Below are 19,795 nucleotides of genomic sequence, written 5' to 3'. Positions count from 1 at the left end.
GAATATTTTTTAAAATTCAATTCAAATTTTAATTTAAAAATGTTGGTGATATTTTGTTCTGTACATATTTGTCATATGTCGGATCATTTTAAGTATGACAATTAAAGCCTTTGATTTCATCCAAAACTAATGGTTTCAAATGTCCTAATTATGCCGGTCCCAAGCCATTTAATTAGTGCCTGTAAAATTTGTACACCTCTTTCACTGAGTTCATCCCACTGTGTGCCCCATAATGGTGTCGAAGAAGATGTTGCCCGCTGGCAATGCCCCTGATGATGTTGCACTAGAAAGTGTTGTAGCTCTATGAAGTGGCACTTAAGCAATTTACAGCATTCGACAGTAGTAGTCAGTCAGTCATTTCTTCAATCATTCACTTACTCTAACAGTCAGTTCAACACTGATGAGTGAACAAGGGTTAACAATCAGGAAGCAAGAAGTATCTGTTAATGTGTGTGTGTGTGCCACTGATTAAATGCCGATGATGAATAAAATGGAAATCTCAGAAACTATCTTTGAAATGAAAAAAAAAGAAAAATCCTAAAATGTTTAATAAAATTAATTAATTATTTCCAATGAAAACTTCTCTTTTCTGGAGTTCTGACAAAGTTTGAATGGTTCTTAATCAATAATACGTCTTCAGATAGAAGATGATCTGAGTATGAATGATACAAAATTTCGAGGAATAAATATAAATAATTGGTATAAATTTGTCAGCTATCTGACGAACTATTTAGAAACGATAGCAGCCTGAAGTTGTTTGTAATAAATAGTAGCCACACTTTACACTGGGCGAAAGGGCTCTGAAGAAAATGCAGACAGTTCCATCGGCTGGACAGGAGATGTGGCCACCGTGGCCTCAGCGATTCATGAGATGTGAACAAGCAGAGGAGGTCTATTATGCCCAACATTGAGCCCGATCGGGGAAAACTGACGCACAAAGACATTCTTATTAATCACAACTCTCACCCAACTATATATGCATAGTTGTTATACGAGTGGATCATTGTCCATCGTTGTGCTCCGCAACAGAGACCTTCGGACCCACTTTTCCACCACAGCGACCTCCGCACTTACTATTCCCCACAGAGACCTTAGGTCCTACTATTCAACTTTCGGGCCTATGATAGTCGTTATTCATACTAAAACCGACCGTAACCGATTACCGACCCCGGAACGCGCTACTGAATCGGACACCACACCGCTTCTGCAACAGTCAACTGTAGCAGCCGTCTGAAAGCCAAATACCTCATCGGTAGTTCCCAATCGAATACGCAACTTCCCAATCGCCAACGAACAGAATTACTCAACGACCACCCATCATTCACGTTTGAACCAATACAGCAGCATCCAGTTATCAAAGAAGAATCGACGAACCGACGTGTTTCTCCAATACCAATCATCAACGGACCGCATTACTCATCATCTACCGATTATCAACGAACCGATGTTTTTCTCTACCATTATAAACGAATCGAACTTTTCATCAGCTACCGAACACCGATAAACCGACGTTCTCATCTCTATAGATCACCAAGAAACCGAATCTTTCGCCGACTAAGTAGTTCTCATCCATCACCGACTTCAACAAACCGAATCTCTCATCAAATACCGATCTTGATAATCGATATTTGATGAGAGAACCGAAGAATCGACGTACTTTCAACCCGCCGACTATCTACGAACCGAATTCCTTCCTCAACTCAGCGAAGATATCAGTTGCTGATTATCTACAAAATCGACGACATCCCGAATGCCTGTTCCCATTAGATCATGAGCATATACGGAGACCATCGACCACAATGGCGCAATGGTTAGTATGCCCGCATTGCATACAAAAATTCATGGGTTCAATCGACCAAAAACCAAAATCCAGCGGTGGATAGTGTCCTCTCAGTAATGCTGGAGACCATTATGTGTGTTGAAATCCTCTCTAAGTGGTTTCACCATAATGTGAAAGGACGTTCTCAACTGGCTTCAAAAAGGAGGTCCGTTGTCATTGAGCTACACTCATTGAGCGAGAGAAGTTCACCACTGCACTATGGGGCCAATGGTCAGTTTTTGAGGCAATAAATCACAGGAAACAGCTAGACCTTTAAAATGTCGTACAGATGATTATAATGTATTCTTAAGACTTCAGTAAAAAAATTAAGACATTCGGGCAGTGCCACGCCCATTTCCAGTACTGGTATTAAAGTGCTTCTCCAGGTGGAGACCCCTGGAAAATAATTCTTGAAATTTAGCGATAGCACTGCTCTGAAATGAAATCCTGTTTTAGACGAAATCAGCTGATCCTTATGTAAAAGGATCTCCTGAAACAGAATGACTGCCCATTTTGTCCCATCATGCCTAGTTTTCGAGATATCCCTGAAACAAATTTTTTCTGACATTTTTCATAAATAAAGAAGATATCTCGAAAACTAGATGTGATAGGGCAAAACGGGAAGTAAATTCGGATTCAGGAGATCATTTTACATAAGGATCTGCTAGTTTGGTCTAAAGAAGGGCTCAAAAGATGATTTTTGCAGAACAGTGTAATTGCATCATTCTGTGGGTGATAACATTTATTTATCAACTAGCTCTAACGGCCATTTTCATGTAGCTCCGTTAGGCTTTAACTGCCAGTTAACAGAAAGTAAATTGCAAATATCTTCTCTCCGGTTAACTTTAACTGAAAAATTTTCGTCAGTTAAGTTCCTAACTGGCCTATGGAATATAAAGGCAAGATTACAGCTGCGTCTATAATACGGTTTAAAAGTTGGTTAGTTAACGGAACACTAACGGAGCTTTATGAAAATGAGGGTAAATTGCAAACTAATTTATATTAATACATTTCAAAAAATTACTTTTAAAATGAATCAATTTCTTGGTGTGAGTGTTTAAAACATACTGGGTGTTTGGATACAATATTCAAAATTTAATCAATCTAAAAATAGAGAATTTTGTTAATACTCGTATATACAAAATAATTGGCTTTTGTACAAAATTCTTACTTGAAAATTTTCTGTTTCATCAACTTCTAATTCAAAATTAAAATGAAATGGATCCTCTTCGTAATCTTCAGAATCTGAAACATCTTTATTTATAGCTGCACTTGACGTACTTGGCAGTTGATACTCAGGCATATCCGGAATTTTTAAAAGAGAAATAACATCTCTTGGAAGCTGCAAACTTCTCTTTTTTGAAAGACGATTTTTCAGATATATACTTGATAATAACGGGTCTGAAGAATCCAGGGCCCTGTTAAAAATATCCATTATATTATGCTCCCTAGAATCCTTTCGTGCATGCTCAATGCGGTCCTTTTTGTAAAATTTATTTCTCGCCTCAGATGCATTTTCACCAGCACATCCGAGAGGTACGATTGACGCTTGCAATATTTGGAAAGAATGTGCTAAAATTTTATGCAAAGTCGCTGACATTGGGTACCACTCGTAATGTTTAAAATATATCTCTGCAGTTTTATAGCAAAATTGTTGCAAGTGGTCGGCACTTATTTCAAATTCAGAGTTAATTGTGATAAGAATTGTATGTAAATGTTTTAAAAGTTCGATATTAAAGTTGGTTATAGAAGAAAGTAATTCCGGATTAAAAAATGATTTTCGTGCCGCATTACCGACATTCGTGCACCCGCTCCTATTGCTTTTCGGCTTGTGGACATGAAGGCCCATTTTTTGCCAAAATTGTTCTTGAATTTCGCGCTTTCTCTTTAGCATAAGAACTTTCTCCTCAGCACTCCGAATTTGCCATTTTTTAATATTAAGTCTATATGAAAGATTAAGGACAAATTCAAAACATCGAATCCAGGCGTGTAATGGGCTTATATCACATTTTAATGCATTCGATTTGGGCTGAAACACCGATGAGCTTAAATTTTTTATTGACAAAAACTGTTTTGGATTTCCACCACATATCGGACACGACTGAGTACTCTTTGTTTCCGTAAGTACGTTCAAAATTATTAATTTGTTTTTTTCACTGTCGTCATAGAGTTTTCATAGACACGTCTGTTGAATTTCGCGGAAATCCAGTTGGTAACATTAATGGGTTTGCTATCATTTTCCAACCAAAAGTTAAATATATCCAAATTTTTAAGTTTTACGTTATCTGAAAATAGATTTTTATAAAATGGTGCAGATTGGAGCAGCTAATTTTTCCAAAACCTAATAGTACACATTATTACCTTTCTCCACACATAAATTTTTTCACGGATACGCTCGGATAAAGAAAGTTCTACTCCACAGAACATATGGACGACAACAAAAACTACACAAAATAGACAGCACATGTGACACAAAAAACTATTCATCAAATCAATTTTTTTTTTTTCTTAATTTAATCACATGTTGCTTTACATACCTTTACAAGTGTATTCCATTTTACAAATTTTTTATAATTTTAAAATTTTTTGCTTGACGGCCAAAATGACTTTGTTGTTTGTTTATTGTTGAATATCAGAAAATGTAGCAAAACAAAATATGGCAACTTTGACTGCTCGGCATGTCATCATGAGGTGTTACCTGATTTTAATATTTGATATTTGGGTGTTTCAATGTGTTTTATGTAAAATTCCGTTATTATTATTTTTAAATAGTTGACTTAAAAAATTGACTTTTTGCCTCAAAGACCTGTCATTGGCCCCACAGTGCACTGAATAGTCTCCATTAGCCTGACATGTCGGGCTGCTACCTAACCCAACATAACCCAACCCAACAAAATGTTATTTTCATAGAAAATTTTGTCGAAATATTATTTATAAAGAAAATTTTGTCAAAATTTTATTTCTATAAAAAATGTTGTTAAAATTTTATTTCTATAGAAAATTTTGTCAAAATTTTATTTATATCGAACATTTTGTCAAAATTTTATTTATATAGAAAATTTTTGCATATTTTTTTTTCTATTCTATATTTTTGCAAAATTTGTTTTCTATAGAATATTTTTGCAAAATTTTCTATAGAAAATTGTGTAATAATTTTATTTTTAAAGAAAATTTGTCAAAATTTTATTTTTATGGAAAATTTTGTCAAAATATTATTTCTATATAAAGTTTTGCCCAAATTTTATTTCTATAGAAAATTATGTGGAAATTTTACTTCTATAGAAATTTTTTGCATAATTTTATTTCTATAGAAAGTTTTGTCAAAATGTTATTTCTATAGAAAATTTTTGCATAATTTTATTTCTAAAGAAAATTTTGTAAAAATTTTATTTTTATAGATAATTTTGTCAAAATTTTATTTCCATAGAAAGTTTTGTCATAATTTTATTTTTATAGAAAATTTTTTCTAAATTTTATTTCTATAGAAAATGTTGTCAAAATTTTATTGCTGTATAAAATTTTGTCAAAATTTTATTTCTATAGAAAATTTTATCAAAATTTTATTTCTCTATAAAGTTTTGTCAAAATTTTATTTCTGTATAAAATTTTGTCAAAATTTTATTTCTATAGAAAATTTTGTCATAATTTTATTTCAATAGAATGTCTTGTAAAATTTTATTTCCATAGAAAATTTGGCCAAAATTTGATTTCTATAGAAAGTTTTGTAAAATTTTATTTCTATGGAAAATTTTGTCAAAATTTTATTTTTATAGAAAATTTTGTCAAAACTTTATTTTTATAGAACATTTTATCAAAATTTTATTTCTATAGAAAATTTTGTCAAAATTTTATTTTTATAGAAAATTATGTCAAAATTTTATTTCTATAGAAAATTTTTGCATAATCTTATTACTATAGAAAATTTTGTCAAAATTTTATTTATATAACAAATTTTTGTAAAATTTTATTTCCATAGAAAATTTGGTCAAAATTTGATTCTATAAAAAATTTTGTCAAAATTTTATTTTTACAGAACATTTTTTGCAAAATTTTATTTTTATAGAAAATTTTGTCAAAATTTTATTTATATAAAAAATTTTGTCAAAATTTTATTTCTATATAAAGTTTTGTCAAAATTTTATTTCTATAGAACATTTTTGCATAATTTTATTACGATTTTTATCTCATAATCTCGGCTGTAGGTCTATAAATTAAACTCGAAATTGTTGGTTTCTAGTTTTTTTTTTTTATTTTCCGATATTTCGGTTGACTTCGTCAGACCGTTTTCAAGGCTACAATTTACAAAATTAAACAAAAGTTAATTACAAAATTCACAAATTAAAGTTAAACTATTGTCATTTACATTTTATCCGATGTCTTGTTACTTCGCTGTCTGGTTTTCTACTGGTGATCACTTTCTCCTGTGTTTTTGTATCGTATGTCGATATATTCTCGCGCAGTTCTCAATATCTTTTTTATAGTTTATTCTCTCGTTAGTGGGAGTGTTAATTATGTGTAACATTTCCAGAGTAAATCTTCGTCTGTAGTTGTTTTCCTTGCATAGGATTTCTACGTTATTAAAGTTAGGTTTGTGACCAGTCAATGTACAGTGGGCCGCAAGTGCTGTTTTTTGTTCCATTGGTTTGTCTGTTGTTTTTATATCCGATTTATGTGAAGACAATCTTGTTTTTAATTTTGTCATTGTCGTACCAATATATGTCTTTTGGCATAAGTTGGATTTGTCACCGTTGCATTTTATCTTATATACTACGTTGTGTTGGTCTTCATTCTTAATTTTTGTTTTTGTTTTACTAAATAATCCGTTGACAGTGTTTGTAGTTTTTAACGCGAGTTGATATTTTTCTTTATTGTATATGTCAGACTTGGACAGTCTCTCGGAGAAGTTTGGTATATATGTCACTGGTTTGTATATTTTTGAATCCTTTTTCTTGGTCAATTCTCGGTTGTTGTGTAGGTTGGCTTTTACTTTCGATAAGAGTTGATATATCGTTCGTTGTGGGAAATTGTTGTCTTGGAGAATTCGTTTAATTTTATTTTCATTTTCAGAATGAAATTCTGGATCACTAATATTAAATATCCTTCGTATGAAATTTGTCGCTGTATTGATTATTATACGTTTACTGTGCTTAGAGTAAAAATTGAGCAGTCTCCCAGAAGCCGTTGGTTTTTGGTACCAATTTAGTCTCAGTTGGTTTCCTTGTCTATGTATTATTACGTCAAGATATGGTAGTTTATTGTCCTGTTCTAATTCCTTTGTAAATTGAATTTGTCTATTAAATGAGTTTAAGGCCTTTAGTGTTTCGTCGACTTCTGATGCCTTTATGATTGCGAAGATGTCATCTACGTATTTTGTTAATATCGGTGGTTTAGTAATATTTTTAAATACTTCGTCTAAAAGTTCCTCCATAATAATGTCTGCTGGTGAAGCAGGGGAACCCATTGGCATACCTTTTAATTGCTCATAAATCTTGTCCTCAAATTTAAAATATCTGGTGTCCTTGATACAAAATGTAATTAAATCTATGAATAAATCCTTCGTCATGTTCGTATACTGCTCAATTATGGTCCATTTTCTTTCAATCGTCTGAATTGCTAGCTTTACCGGAATGCTTGGAAATAATGACACCACGTCAAAGGATATTAAAACTTCATCATCTTCAATCGTCATATTTTCCAATCTTGTCTTAAAATCCGCAGAGTCCTTAACATTATATTTAGAGTCAAGTGTTATATTTCTTAATATACCTACTATGTATTTACATAAATTGTACGATGGCGAGTCTATCGAAGAACAAATAGGTCTTAATGGTGTGCTCTCCTTATGTATTTTTGGAAGTCCGTAAATCCTTGGAGCTACTGCGGTCCTGCTTGTCAACTTGTTTTTCTCTTGTTCGGTAATAATATTGAGATTGTAAAGTTTTTCCACTAATTTGTTGTTCTTCGTTTGGAGTCTAGAGGTGGGATCAATTTTTATTCGTTTGTACGTACACATATCGTGTAATATTTCTTTCATCTTTAGATCATAGTCAATTTTATTCATTGCAACCGTTTTTCCCCCTTTGTCAGCACTAAGAATTAGAATGTCATCATTTTCCTTTAAATATTGTCGTGTCTGTACCACTGTGCTTGATATGTATTTATCTCTTAAGCTCATTTGTGATCTTCGTAAATGATCGTTTATCAATGTTGTCAATTTTGTTCTCGCCATCTCTTGTTCCTCTCTGCTCTCAATTGTCTGTACACAATCTTCTCCTTCGGCGATAACTTGTAATAGTGGAAAACTTTTATTGTTATGCGGGAGAGCATGTTTTGGACCCAGTGAGAGAATCCATTGCACTTCTCTCGGTATGTCTTTCTCTGTCTTATTCACAAACCAGTCGTTATGAGTTCTAATGTTAAGCTGTTTTTTGTGTTGTTGTTTAAGTACATCTAGCTTTTTAATGTGTGTTGTTTTGTTCTTGTGTGTCACGCTGTTGTACAGAGTGTTTTCACTCTCCAAGTACAACGATAAATCTTGTTGTGATAAAAGCTGTGTCAGTTGAGTTTGCGCGGTTTGAATGTTTTGTCGATTTTCGTGTATTTGTTTGTGTTTATACTCTATTAGTAGTTTTAAGATTTTCATGTGAAAGTTATAGGTATACCTGTGTAATGTTCTCTCGATATTTGGCGGGATATTTTTGTTTTTGTGTGTTTTGAAAATGGTATATGTGTGTTTGGTTGCATTGTTAATGAAGTTTGGTATGATACCAGCTTTTTTGCATTTTATAAGAAATGTTATGGAACTTTTGAGATTTGCTGACTGCTTATGGCTTTTGGAGTAATTTTTAGCGACTTTATATGTGTGAGCATTGTAATTATTCTTGATATTTGTGTAAATTGTCATGATTGGATGTTTTGATTCGGCGTGCCTTCCGGTTGTTTTATGTATAATTTTATTACTATAGAAAGTTTTGTTAAAATTGTATTTATATAACAAATTTTTGTAAAATGGTATTTTCATAGAAATTGGTCAAAATTTGATTTCTATAGAAAATTTTGTCAAAATTTTATTTCTAGCCTGAAATGTCGGGCTGCTACCTAATCCAACAGAACCCAACCCAACAAAATTTTATTTTCATAGAAAATTTTGTCAACATTTTATTTATAAAGAAATTTTTATCAAAATTTTATTTCTATAGACAATTTTGTCAAAATTTTATTTCAATAGAATATTTTTGCAAAATTTTCTTTCTATAGAATATTTTTGCAAAATTTTATTTCTATAGAATAATCTTGCAAAATTTTATTTCTATAAAAAATTTTGTCAACTTTTTATTTATAAAGAAATTTTTATCAAAATTGTATTTCTATAGAAAATTTTTTCAAAAATTTTTTTCTATATAAAATTTTTTATCAAAATTTTATTTCTATAAAAAATTTGTCAAAATGTTATTTCTCTAGAAAATTTTTGCATAATTTTGTTTCTATAGAAAGTTTTGTCAAATTTTTATTTATATAACAAATTTTTGTAAAATTTTTTTTCATAGAAAATTTGATCAAAATTTGATTTCTATAGAAAATTTTGTCAAAATTTTATTTTTAAAGAAAATTTTTTGCAAAATTTTATTTCTATAGAAAATGTTGTCAAAATTTTATTTTTATAGAAAATTCTGTCAAAACTTTATTTTTATAGAAAATTTTATCAAAATTTTATTTCTATAAAAATTTTTGTCGAAATGTTATTTCTATAAAAAATTTTGTCAAAATTTTATTTCTATATAAAGTTTTGTCAAAATTTTGTTTGGTTTCAATTGGCTTTTAAAAGGAGGTCCGTTGCCATTGAGCTAACCGTAGAATCGGGCGGCACTCATTGAGAGAGAGAGAGAGAGAGAGAGGGAGAAGTTCACCACTAAATAGTCTCCATTAGACTGAAATGTGTTTCTATAGAATATTTTTGCAAAATTTTATTTCTATAGAATTTTATTTCTATAGAAAATTTTGTCAAAATTTTATTTCTATATAAAGTTTTATCAAAATTGTATTTCTATAGAAAATTTTGTCAAAATTTAGTTTTTATAGAAACATTATTTTTATAGAAAATTTTATCAAAATTTTATTTTTGTAAAAAAATTTTGTCAAAATTTTATTTCTATAGAAAATTTTTGCAAAATATTATTTCATTCGTTTTGTTTTGTTATTGTTGGTTTTGTTCTTTAAGCATCGTTGTTGTTTTTTTATTTCAGCTTAAAACCATGCATGACTAAACTACAAGTGTATTTAGCTTAACCAACAGAGGAAAATAATGTTTGTCAAATTTATTTGGACAAAGCCCTATAGACTGCATGATGGTTGGATGGCGCACGTTTCGGAATTACCACATTCCTCATCAGCATCCTCTACTTCCAGCAAAACTATCAACCAATTATCAGAATAAATTCAGGCAGTTCATTAAACCCAACAATTTCAAATTTTATTTCTTTATAAAGTTTTGTCAAAATTATATTTCTATAGAAAATTTTGTCAAAATTTTATTTCTATAGAAAATTTTTGCATAATTTTCTTTCTATAGAAAGTTTTGTCAAAATTTTATTTATATAACAAATTTTTGTAAAATATTACTTCCATAGAAAATTTGATTTCTATAGAAAATTTTGTTAAAATTTTATTTTTACAGAAAAATTTATTCAAAATTTTATTTCTATAGAAAAATTTTTGCAAAATTTATTTCTGTAGAAAATTTTTGCAAAATTTTATTTCTAAAGAAAATTTTTGCAAAATTTTATTTCTATAGGAAATTGTACCTATTATAATTGGAGAAGAACATTTTGCAAAATCTACCAAAACATCAAGAATTCTACCATTCTATCAAACAATAAAAATGTACAATTTTTGGTAGAATTCTACCAACTGTGGCAACCGTGCTTGCTGGCCCATCCATTGTAATCTACGACTTATATCCAAGTTTGAAAAAATCACCCGCTGGATCTTTAAAAAGTGAAATTGCATGGATATATAGAATGGATATATATATAATTAAGTGTCAGAAATAACAGATCCTTTGGCTCAATTCTTGAAGGCTAGAGGCGTATAACTCGTATCGAGAGATATGATACTGGTTCAATTCTGGTCTCTCGAAATAGAGAAGTTTTTATGCTCCCATGCCATTGTTTGGGGTATAATTAAGATTCTTTACAAAGCAGTAATTGCAAGTTCTTCTCAGACATGTATGACTCGTGTTTTTAAAATTGAAACACTTACACGTTTACAATAACAACAATAGACAGTGAGCCCCCATGAGTTGGTTCATATATCACCACGAGCTTACTTGGGTATCGTTCAAAAAAACAAATAATTTCTTTGGATGGCAGACAATATTCGTGATAGTTTTTTTCTGTTAGAGTACTCATCATAAAGCCGCTATTGGTATTTGCTTACATTGAATGTCTGAAACAAATATTCACCGTGTTTTTGGGCTTAAGAATTATGACACTCTTAGTGTCAAGTTTATTGAATTTTGTGTTTCTCAAATAAGCGCAACATAAATACAACCTTCTCGTGTGGTTTCTCAAATAAAACCACTGAACATGAAATCAGAATATAAATAAAATGAATTAAAATATTTTAGTTTTGTTTTTTTCGAGGCAATATGGAAATTGCCTTACCATTTTCCAGGAACAACAGTTATTATTAAAAAAATGTTGAAAATATTTTTTAAGAATTTTGCAAAGCAAAGAATTGCATACACTGGTTTAGTGGATACAATTTAATGGGACATTGAGGCTTATAAATTATACAGAAATTAGCGATTTATTTTTGAACGTTACTCAGATTATTTTATTGCTTTACAGCGGTATCCTATTTTCAGAATCGGTAGACAGAAGCGGTGGAGGAGATGTTGCAATATTAGTTAGAAGCAATCTAAGAGCGAGGTTGCATAAAGTCCGAGAGAATAGACAGAATAGAATACGTGTTCGTAGAGGTAATGACTGTAAGTGGGAACAAGTTTGGAAAAAAATCATTAACAGCGTGTCAAACGGAGAACAGACGGTGTCAATCTGACAAAAAAAAAATTACACCATGAGATGTCGGTCATGATCTGAAAACGTAATGGTTACGAATTCTTAAAAACATCCGCTACCATGACTCATCTGCTCCATACGCGTTAACAGTTGCCTTTGCTCATTGCACCGCCGACGGAGTTGCCATAAGAACGTGTAACGAATATTTTAAGACTTTTCATAGCCAAAGAAAAACGAAAGCTGTTCATGAAATAGTAAACGCCCGTGGACGAAACTATGAACATTGGGTTTTAATTTTTCGTTAGTACTTGGTTAGACATCACCACCAATAAAATGTCCCCACCTCACTTTTCCATGACTATTAATACACTTCTTGACACAGTTTTTTTTTTTTTTTTTTTTTTTTTTGGAATACCTCCCGAGTTGCTTTATACGTTAAAGTATCGGCTCCGATGTTCTCGAAACATGATCTTGTTTTCTTAGTATACAAAGGTTGCCTTTTATTTGGCAGGATTGTGCAACCATAGTTTTGCCAACTGACAGCTATATCGTAAAGCTTGTCATTTTTGAGAATATACAAACCCAGACCGTTTTGACATACAAGCCTTAGCTGAATTCTTTGCACCAACTTAAACTATTAAATTCGGCCAAAAAATAGAATTAAATTGTGGACATTTTCGTGGTATTATTTTTTAAATTATTCGATGTAGATTATTTCAAAAACAGTGCATCGATAAATTAAATTCAATTTTTGGCGATGAAGTTCCGCGAAGAAATTGTGTTTATCGATAGTATGGTGAATTCAACCGAGGTTGTAATTCATTCCAAGACGAATTTTATGAAGGTTGTCTAACATCAATTATTAATCCTGAAAATAATTAATGCTGTACGTCAACTGGTAAAGCAAGATTGTCATGTGACCTATCGTGAGATTGAAACATGTTTAGATATGAGTGGGACCAGCAGCACAATGGATCGAATAGTCTAAATTAGCCGGAAATGAATCGGACTGCCACTTTAATCTAATCTACGTTCAATATTGCATGAAAATTTGACCGTCCAAAACAGTTGTTCGAGTTGGATCCCACATTTTTTCAATCGCTTGCAAAAAGGTTCGGATCGATTGGTCGAAAAAAATGTTCCAAAAATACGATCGTGGAGCTTCGAAACACGTCTATGACATGGTGACAGGTGATGAATCGTAGATTTACGCAAATGAACTCGAAAGTAAACAGCAGTATGGATATTTCAAGATGAGCCAAATCCAACAAAAGTTACTAACGTACGAAGCATTTCCAAGCAAATGATCGTCTATTTTTATACCCTCCACCATAGGATGGGGGGTATTTAACTTTGTCATTCCATTTGTAACACATCGAAATATTGCTCTAAGACCCCATAAAGTATATATATTCTGGGTCGTGGTGAAATTCTAAGGCGATCTAAGCATGTCCGTCCGTCCGTCTGTTGAAATTACGCTAACTTCCGAACGAACCAAGCTATCGACTTGAAACTTCGTACAAGTAGTTGTTATTGATGTAGGTCGGATGGTATTGCAAATGGGCCATATTGGTCCACTTTTACGTATAGCCCCCATATAAACGGACCCCCAGATTTGGCTTTCGGATCCTCTAAGAGAAGCAAATTTCATCCGATCCGGCTAAAATTTGGTACAGGGATTTAGTATATGGTATCTAACAACCATGCAAAAATTGGTCCACATCGGTCCATAATTATATATAGCGCCTATATAAACCGGTCCCCAGATTTGGCTGTCGGATCCTCTAAGAGAAGCAAATTTCAACCGATCCGGCTGAAAATTGGTACATTTGGTTAGTATATGGTCTCTAACGACCATGCAAGAATTGATCCACATCGGTCGATAATTATATATAGCCCCAATATAAACCGATCCCCAGATTTGGCTTGCGGAGCCTCTAAGAGAATCAAATTTCATCCGATCCGGCTGAAATTTGGTAGACGGTGTTAGTATATGGTCTCTAACAACCATGCAAAAATTGGTCCATATCGGTTCATAATTATATATAGCCCCCTTATAAACCAATCTCCAGATTTGACCTCCGGAGCCTCGTGGAAGAGCAAAATTCATCCGATGCGGTTGACATTTGGTACGAAGTATTAATATGTGTTCTAAAACACCCATGGAAAACTTGATCGAAATCGGTCCATAATTAAATATAGCCCCCATATAAACCGATCCCCAGTGTTGACTTCCGGAGCCCCTTGGAAAAGCAAAATTCATCCGATTCGGCTGAAATTTGGTACATTGGGTTAGTTTATGGTCTTTAACAACCATGCAAAAATTGGTCCATATCGGTCCATAATTATATATAGCCCCCATATAAACCGATCTCCAGATTTGGCCTTCGGAGTCTCTTGGAGGAGCAAATTTCAACCAATTCGGTTGACATTTTCTACTTTTTACTCGAATATGGTCTCTAACAACCATGCAAAAATTGGTCCATATCAGTCTATATATCATATATATATTATATAAAGAACTGATTTATATAGGTTTTCAATCTGCCTTTTTTGTCTAATATATACCCCGTATGAACTGACTTCGAATTTAGAAGACGATGTTAGGGAGTTTCAAAATACTTTGTCATCGGCAAGTATTACCACAACCCAAGTAATTCGATTGTGGATGACAGTCTTTCGTAGAAGTTTCTACGCAATCCATGGACGAGGGTACATAAGATTCGGTCTGGCCGAACTTACGGCCGTATATACATGTTGAGCACTCAAAATATCGATTTGATTGATCAACCACCGTATGGTTCTAGTTTGGCAAAAAAAAAAAATAAAACAAAAATGAGAGGAAAACGTTTTTCGACACCTGAAGAAGCGGATGATGCGTTCAGTATGCAAGTTTTGGAGTGGCAAAAGTGTTTCAACAATTGCGAAGACAAATCATTATGGTTGACTTTTTGTTCATATAACATAGAAGTATGAACGCCACATAACTTGCCTTTTCAAATCACTGTGTATGTCAAAATTATTCCCCAAAAATAATTTGTGCTCCACTTGCATTTGTTCAGAGTCTAATTTCATGTAGGAATTTAAAGCGAACATGGGGCCACTTGTGCAATAATTGCAGCCTTAAGCATAATTGGATTTTTAAACATGTAAATCAAGACCCTGACAACCAATGATTGGAATAGAGTCGAGGGTTTTAAATAGCATTCTCGATACATTTGTGAAACCGCAGACAGAAAGAGGCAATAAAAAATGAACAAAACCGAGAACTATAGAAGTTTCAATTTAGACATTGTTCTTGACTTTATTTAATATTGTTTTGTATGATTGCGAGCATTATGAAGGATAGAGTTTTAGTATTGCAAATGAATATACTGCCTACGACGATCTGTATGAGGTTCTATTTAAAGCAAATCAGTTTGTTTCTGAAAAAGCTTTTTCTTTGGTAGTGTATACCAAGAAATTTTTTTCCCTTGCAAAAATGTTCTTCCAGAGATTCGAAAAATATTCACTTCACAACTTGAACTTACATCTGGTGCGCCAAACATAAAATTTTAAAATAATTTTAATTTACTTTATTAATAATTTTAAAATTTTTATAATAAAATTTCGAAATAAAACAATTACATGAATATTTTACCAATTCGCAATTTAATGATACTAATTAATGAATCACACATAAGCCACATGACAATTTTAATTCGCCTATAAAATTTGGTTAACAAGAAGGCGACAACATTTTTTTCGATTATTCATTTCTTCATCGAAACAAAAAAATATATATATATATATATTATAAAAATGTATTTTTAACATTTTATAATCTGATAATTGGCAGCACGTGATTTTAAGTGGGTACACGATGATGAACTTGATTTCTCTTGATTGTCTGCTCATGGCTGGCGATAGTGACGTCTTCGGTGTTGCCTTTAAGCTGATGTAGCAAATTGTCAATATTTTGATTAATTATTCATTTGTTTAATAATTTTCTTAATTTATTTTAATTATATATGCTGGAAACAACCACTTGAGAATATATGGACGTTACTCTCTTATCTCTGGAGATTTGTTTTAAAAGTGTGTGTGTGTGTGTGTGTGTGTTTGTGGGGAGTGGGGACAATTGCATAGATTCTTGAACTAACAGCAGCAAGCAGCAGAAACGGCACTCATTTCATTTAAAGGTTAACAACTCAGAGGCTTTGACCTCTATTCTCTATTAACAACACTTTCGTTCAACACACGGGGAGAATTGATTTCAAAAGAGCAACAATAATAACAACTCGAACAACAACAAAACGTCGTCGAGTGCTATTAAAACACATACCAAACTGGTATTTCGTTCAATTGGTGATTGTGGAGTGCAAAATAAAATCAAAACACCAAAACGTAACGAAATCATTTTTTTACGCATATAGGAATGTTGTTTGTAGAACGCACGTTAACGCACACACATCCCCACATGAATGTGTGTAATTCTATTTAGCTCACACTCTTTAATTCAAAGCAATAAATGATAAATTAAATTCTGCTTAAAGCCAATCACATAGCTATGGCCAATTATGGCTTTGATCAATTCAAGTAGTAATTATTAATTTTTATTGGTTTATCGAAAGAGTCGACGTATTTAACAAATTAAACTTAAACTCACGCTAAGATTTTAGTTAATTTTTTTCCCAATGTGAGCAAATGTTCCCGATTTGAATAATTTTTTTTTCTATCTTCAATGATGTGAACTAAAAATAAGAAAAAAAGTTTTTTACAAATATAGTGTATAATTTTACTTAAAAAGAAATTAGTTTATATTTTCCTAAAACAGGAGAAGTTTTCTTAAATTGAGTTCATAAGTCTCTCAAATGAAAAATCCAATTTTTTCCTTCAAAACATATGCATTTTTTGAGAAAAAAAATTTATTACTTTTAATAAATTTTCTTCAATTTGAAAAAAAAAATATTAACTTATTTGTAACATATTGCAATTAAAAAAACTCTTTTAGTATAAATTTTCCAAAATAAACCTACATTTTCTTTCATAATGGGTTCACTTTTTTTTTTGGTGCATGTTTATAAACACCACCATGGAAGGAAGATGCAGTCTGTCATTCCGTTTGTAACACATCGAAATATCGATTTTCGACTATATAAACTATATATATTCTAGATCGGCGAGAAATTCTAAGACGAAATAGCCATATACGTCTAGTTGTTGTAATCATGCCACCTTCAATAATGCTGCAATCGCCTCGAAATTTGGCCCAGATTCGTTTTTTGCTTGCCAACAGGTTATTTTCGAATTTGAGCTATATTTGTGCTGCTTTTGATATAGGCAGTATTTTGATGTAGTCCCCATATAGGCTGATCTCCCGATTTTATCCAAATTGACCGAAATTGGAAATCTAGAGGTATTTGAGATTCATATACAAGTGGGACAAATATGATGTGTATCGGTCCTTGTTTTGGTAAAGCCCCATATAGACCGATCTGCGGTTGCTTAAATTCATCACTTCGAAGTCAATTTTGTACCACTTCCGAACATTTCCATTGTCTTTTCGGCAATGATTTTTATGCTGGGTACCTCTATATTATTGATTGACTGCAGTACACAGAAAAAAATATCACCGAAATGTTTCCAATTAAAATTTTAATTGAATTTTCTTAATTTTGAAAACAAAAATTAACCGGATCAATTATTTTTTTAATTGGAACAATTAATTTTAATGATTAATACTATCGTTTCTGTGATTGAAGACATTTAAATTTAGTATATTGGGTTCATAAATTTAGTATATTGGGTTCATATCGGTCCATAATTATATATAGACCTCTAATAACCGTATGAAAATTGGTTCATGTGGGTTCATAATTATTTATAGTCTCCACTTTTTAAAGCGATCAAGAACTTAATTGTTAATTAATCTGCCTCCATATGGATTAAGACAACCCACACGCAAAGAAAACAAATGTTGGCAAACGTGTACCGAAAACGTTTTTCTTTTGTTAGAGTTTTATGAATTTCATCGAAAATGTTAAACTAAAATTTTTCTGAAAATGCCCACAATTTGCCTTTATACGTGGCGCTTTTTTCACAAAAGAACTTGAAGCCTTTTCGTACTTTTGCCTGTTTTTTTTTTTTTTTTATACCCACCACCATAGAATGGTGACGGGGGTATAATAAGTTTGTCATTCCGTTTGTAACACATCGAAATATCGATTTCTTGATCAGGGAGAAATTCTAAGACGATATAAGCATGCCCGTCTGTCTGTCTGTTGTAATCACGCTACAGTCTTCAATAATGGAGCTATCGTCTTCTTGGGCTTGTAGAATCCGTAGTTGTTATCCAATATGCCTGAAATTAGAAATCTAGAGGTATTATAGGACCATAAAGGGGTGCGCTTAAAAAGGTGATTATCGGACCATGTTTTGAAATAGCCCCCATATAGACCGATCTCCCGATTTTACTTCTTGGGCTTCTAGAATCCGTAGTTTTTATCCAATATGCCTGAAATTGGAAATCTATAGGACCATAAAGGGGTGTGTCGAAAGTGGGCAGTATCGGACCATGTTTTGATATAGCCCCAATATAGACCGATCTCCCGATTTTACTTCTTGGGCTTCTAGATTCCTTAGTTTTTATCCATTATGCCTGAAATTGGAAATATGATGTATTCTAGGACCATAAAGAGGTGTGCCGAATATATTTTTTATCGGTACAGTTTTTTATATAGCCCACTTATAAACTGGCCCTTCGATTTGGGGATTCTAGAACTACGACATATGTGCTTAATATTGTGCGTACCCCTCCATGTTTTTAGCATAGCCCCCATAAGACCGATCAAATTGAAAATATACTGATATGTTAGACTCACAAAATGATTTAGTTTTTATCAGTTTTTATCGGTCCATTGGTAAGGTCCAGGGTTGCCATTGTGATCCGATCGGACCAAATATGGTCCAAAAAATTATTAAATTTTAAATTTGATCCGATGGTAGGACCATGGTAGGATGGTAGATAAAGTAAATAAAATAGATGTAGTAAATAAAATTTTGACAAAAAATTCTATAGAAATACAATTTTAACGAAAATTTCATAGAAATAAAATTTTGTACAGAAATAAATAAAAAATTTGTATAGATACAAAATTATGTACAAAATTATGTACAAAATTTTAAAAAGGAATACAATTTTGCGATAACTTTCTTTAGAAAAAAAAAAATTGGCTAAATTTTCTATAGAAGTAAAATGTTGTCTAAATTTTCTATAGAACTAAAATTTTAGCTAAATTTTCTACAGAAATAAAATTTTGGCTAAATTTTCTATAGAAATAAAATTATGGCTACATTTTCTATAAAATTAAAATTTTGACAAAATTTTCTATAGAAAAAAAAATTAGGTCAAAATTTTGTATAGAAATAAAATTTTGGAAAAATTCTATCTTTTAAATTATATTAATTAAATTTGGAAAAATGGTCCGCTGGTACGAATTTTGGTCCAATTTGGAAAATTTTTTGTTCCAAAATAAAAATTTGTTGTGGCAACCCTGTTAAGGCATCCATATAGACCGATTTCAGATCTTGAGGGTACTGAAGGTTAACTGATCATGAAAATTGCTTGAAACTGAATGTAAAATTTCCAGATTTTAATTGCGGTAAAAATCTACGGATTTTAGACTTCAAATCCAGGCGTTATTTCATCATTTTTTTGCACGCTTACAAGATATGATTCCTGTAAAACTCAAACACACAATGGTTCTTATAAATCCAGAATATGATCTAGTCTTCATAGGTAAAGTCTACATTTATCTTCGGGAAGCGTACTGGTTGAACTGGTCTGCTTGGAAAAATATCTGTCATCAAACCCCCCTGAAATTTTCAAAGGAAACTAGTATATTTTATTCATGGTGGTGGATATTTAAGATTCGGCCCGGCCGAACTTACTGCATTATATACTTTTTTAGAAAAT

The 19,795-nt window shown here is 31.9% G+C and overlaps 1 protein-coding gene across 1 annotated transcript; it reads right to left on the bottom strand.

The window, feature by feature from the left end:
• Positions 1-2,892: 2,892 nt before the first annotated feature.
• On the bottom strand, positions 2,893-4,305 carry LOC142230712 (uncharacterized). The gene is made up of 2 exons (XM_075301345.1): positions 4,181-4,305; positions 2,893-4,104 (listed from the first exon to the last, which is right to left on the bottom strand). The coding sequence occupies exon 2, from the start codon at positions 3,711-3,713 to the stop codon at positions 2,943-2,945; it is 771 nt and encodes a 256-aa protein (XP_075157460.1). The 5' UTR covers positions 3,714-4,104; positions 4,181-4,305; the 3' UTR covers positions 2,893-2,942.
• Positions 4,306-19,795: the final 15,490 nt, after the last annotated feature.

Source organism: Haematobia irritans, chromosome 3, assembly GCF_050003625.1.
Source record: "Haematobia irritans isolate KBUSLIRL chromosome 3, ASM5000362v1, whole genome shotgun sequence".
NCBI classification, from domain to species: Eukaryota; Metazoa; Arthropoda; class Insecta; order Diptera; family Muscidae; genus Haematobia; species Haematobia irritans.
The sequence above is the reverse complement of the archived record's forward strand: the minus strand, read 5'-3'. Positions and strand labels throughout refer to the sequence as shown.

What these genes read in the sequence shown, in the direction of transcription:
- LOC142230712 (XM_075301345.1), bottom strand. Translation starts at nt 3,713, where the DNA reads ATGCTAAAGAGAAAGCGCGAAATTCAAGAACAATTTTGGCAAAAAATG.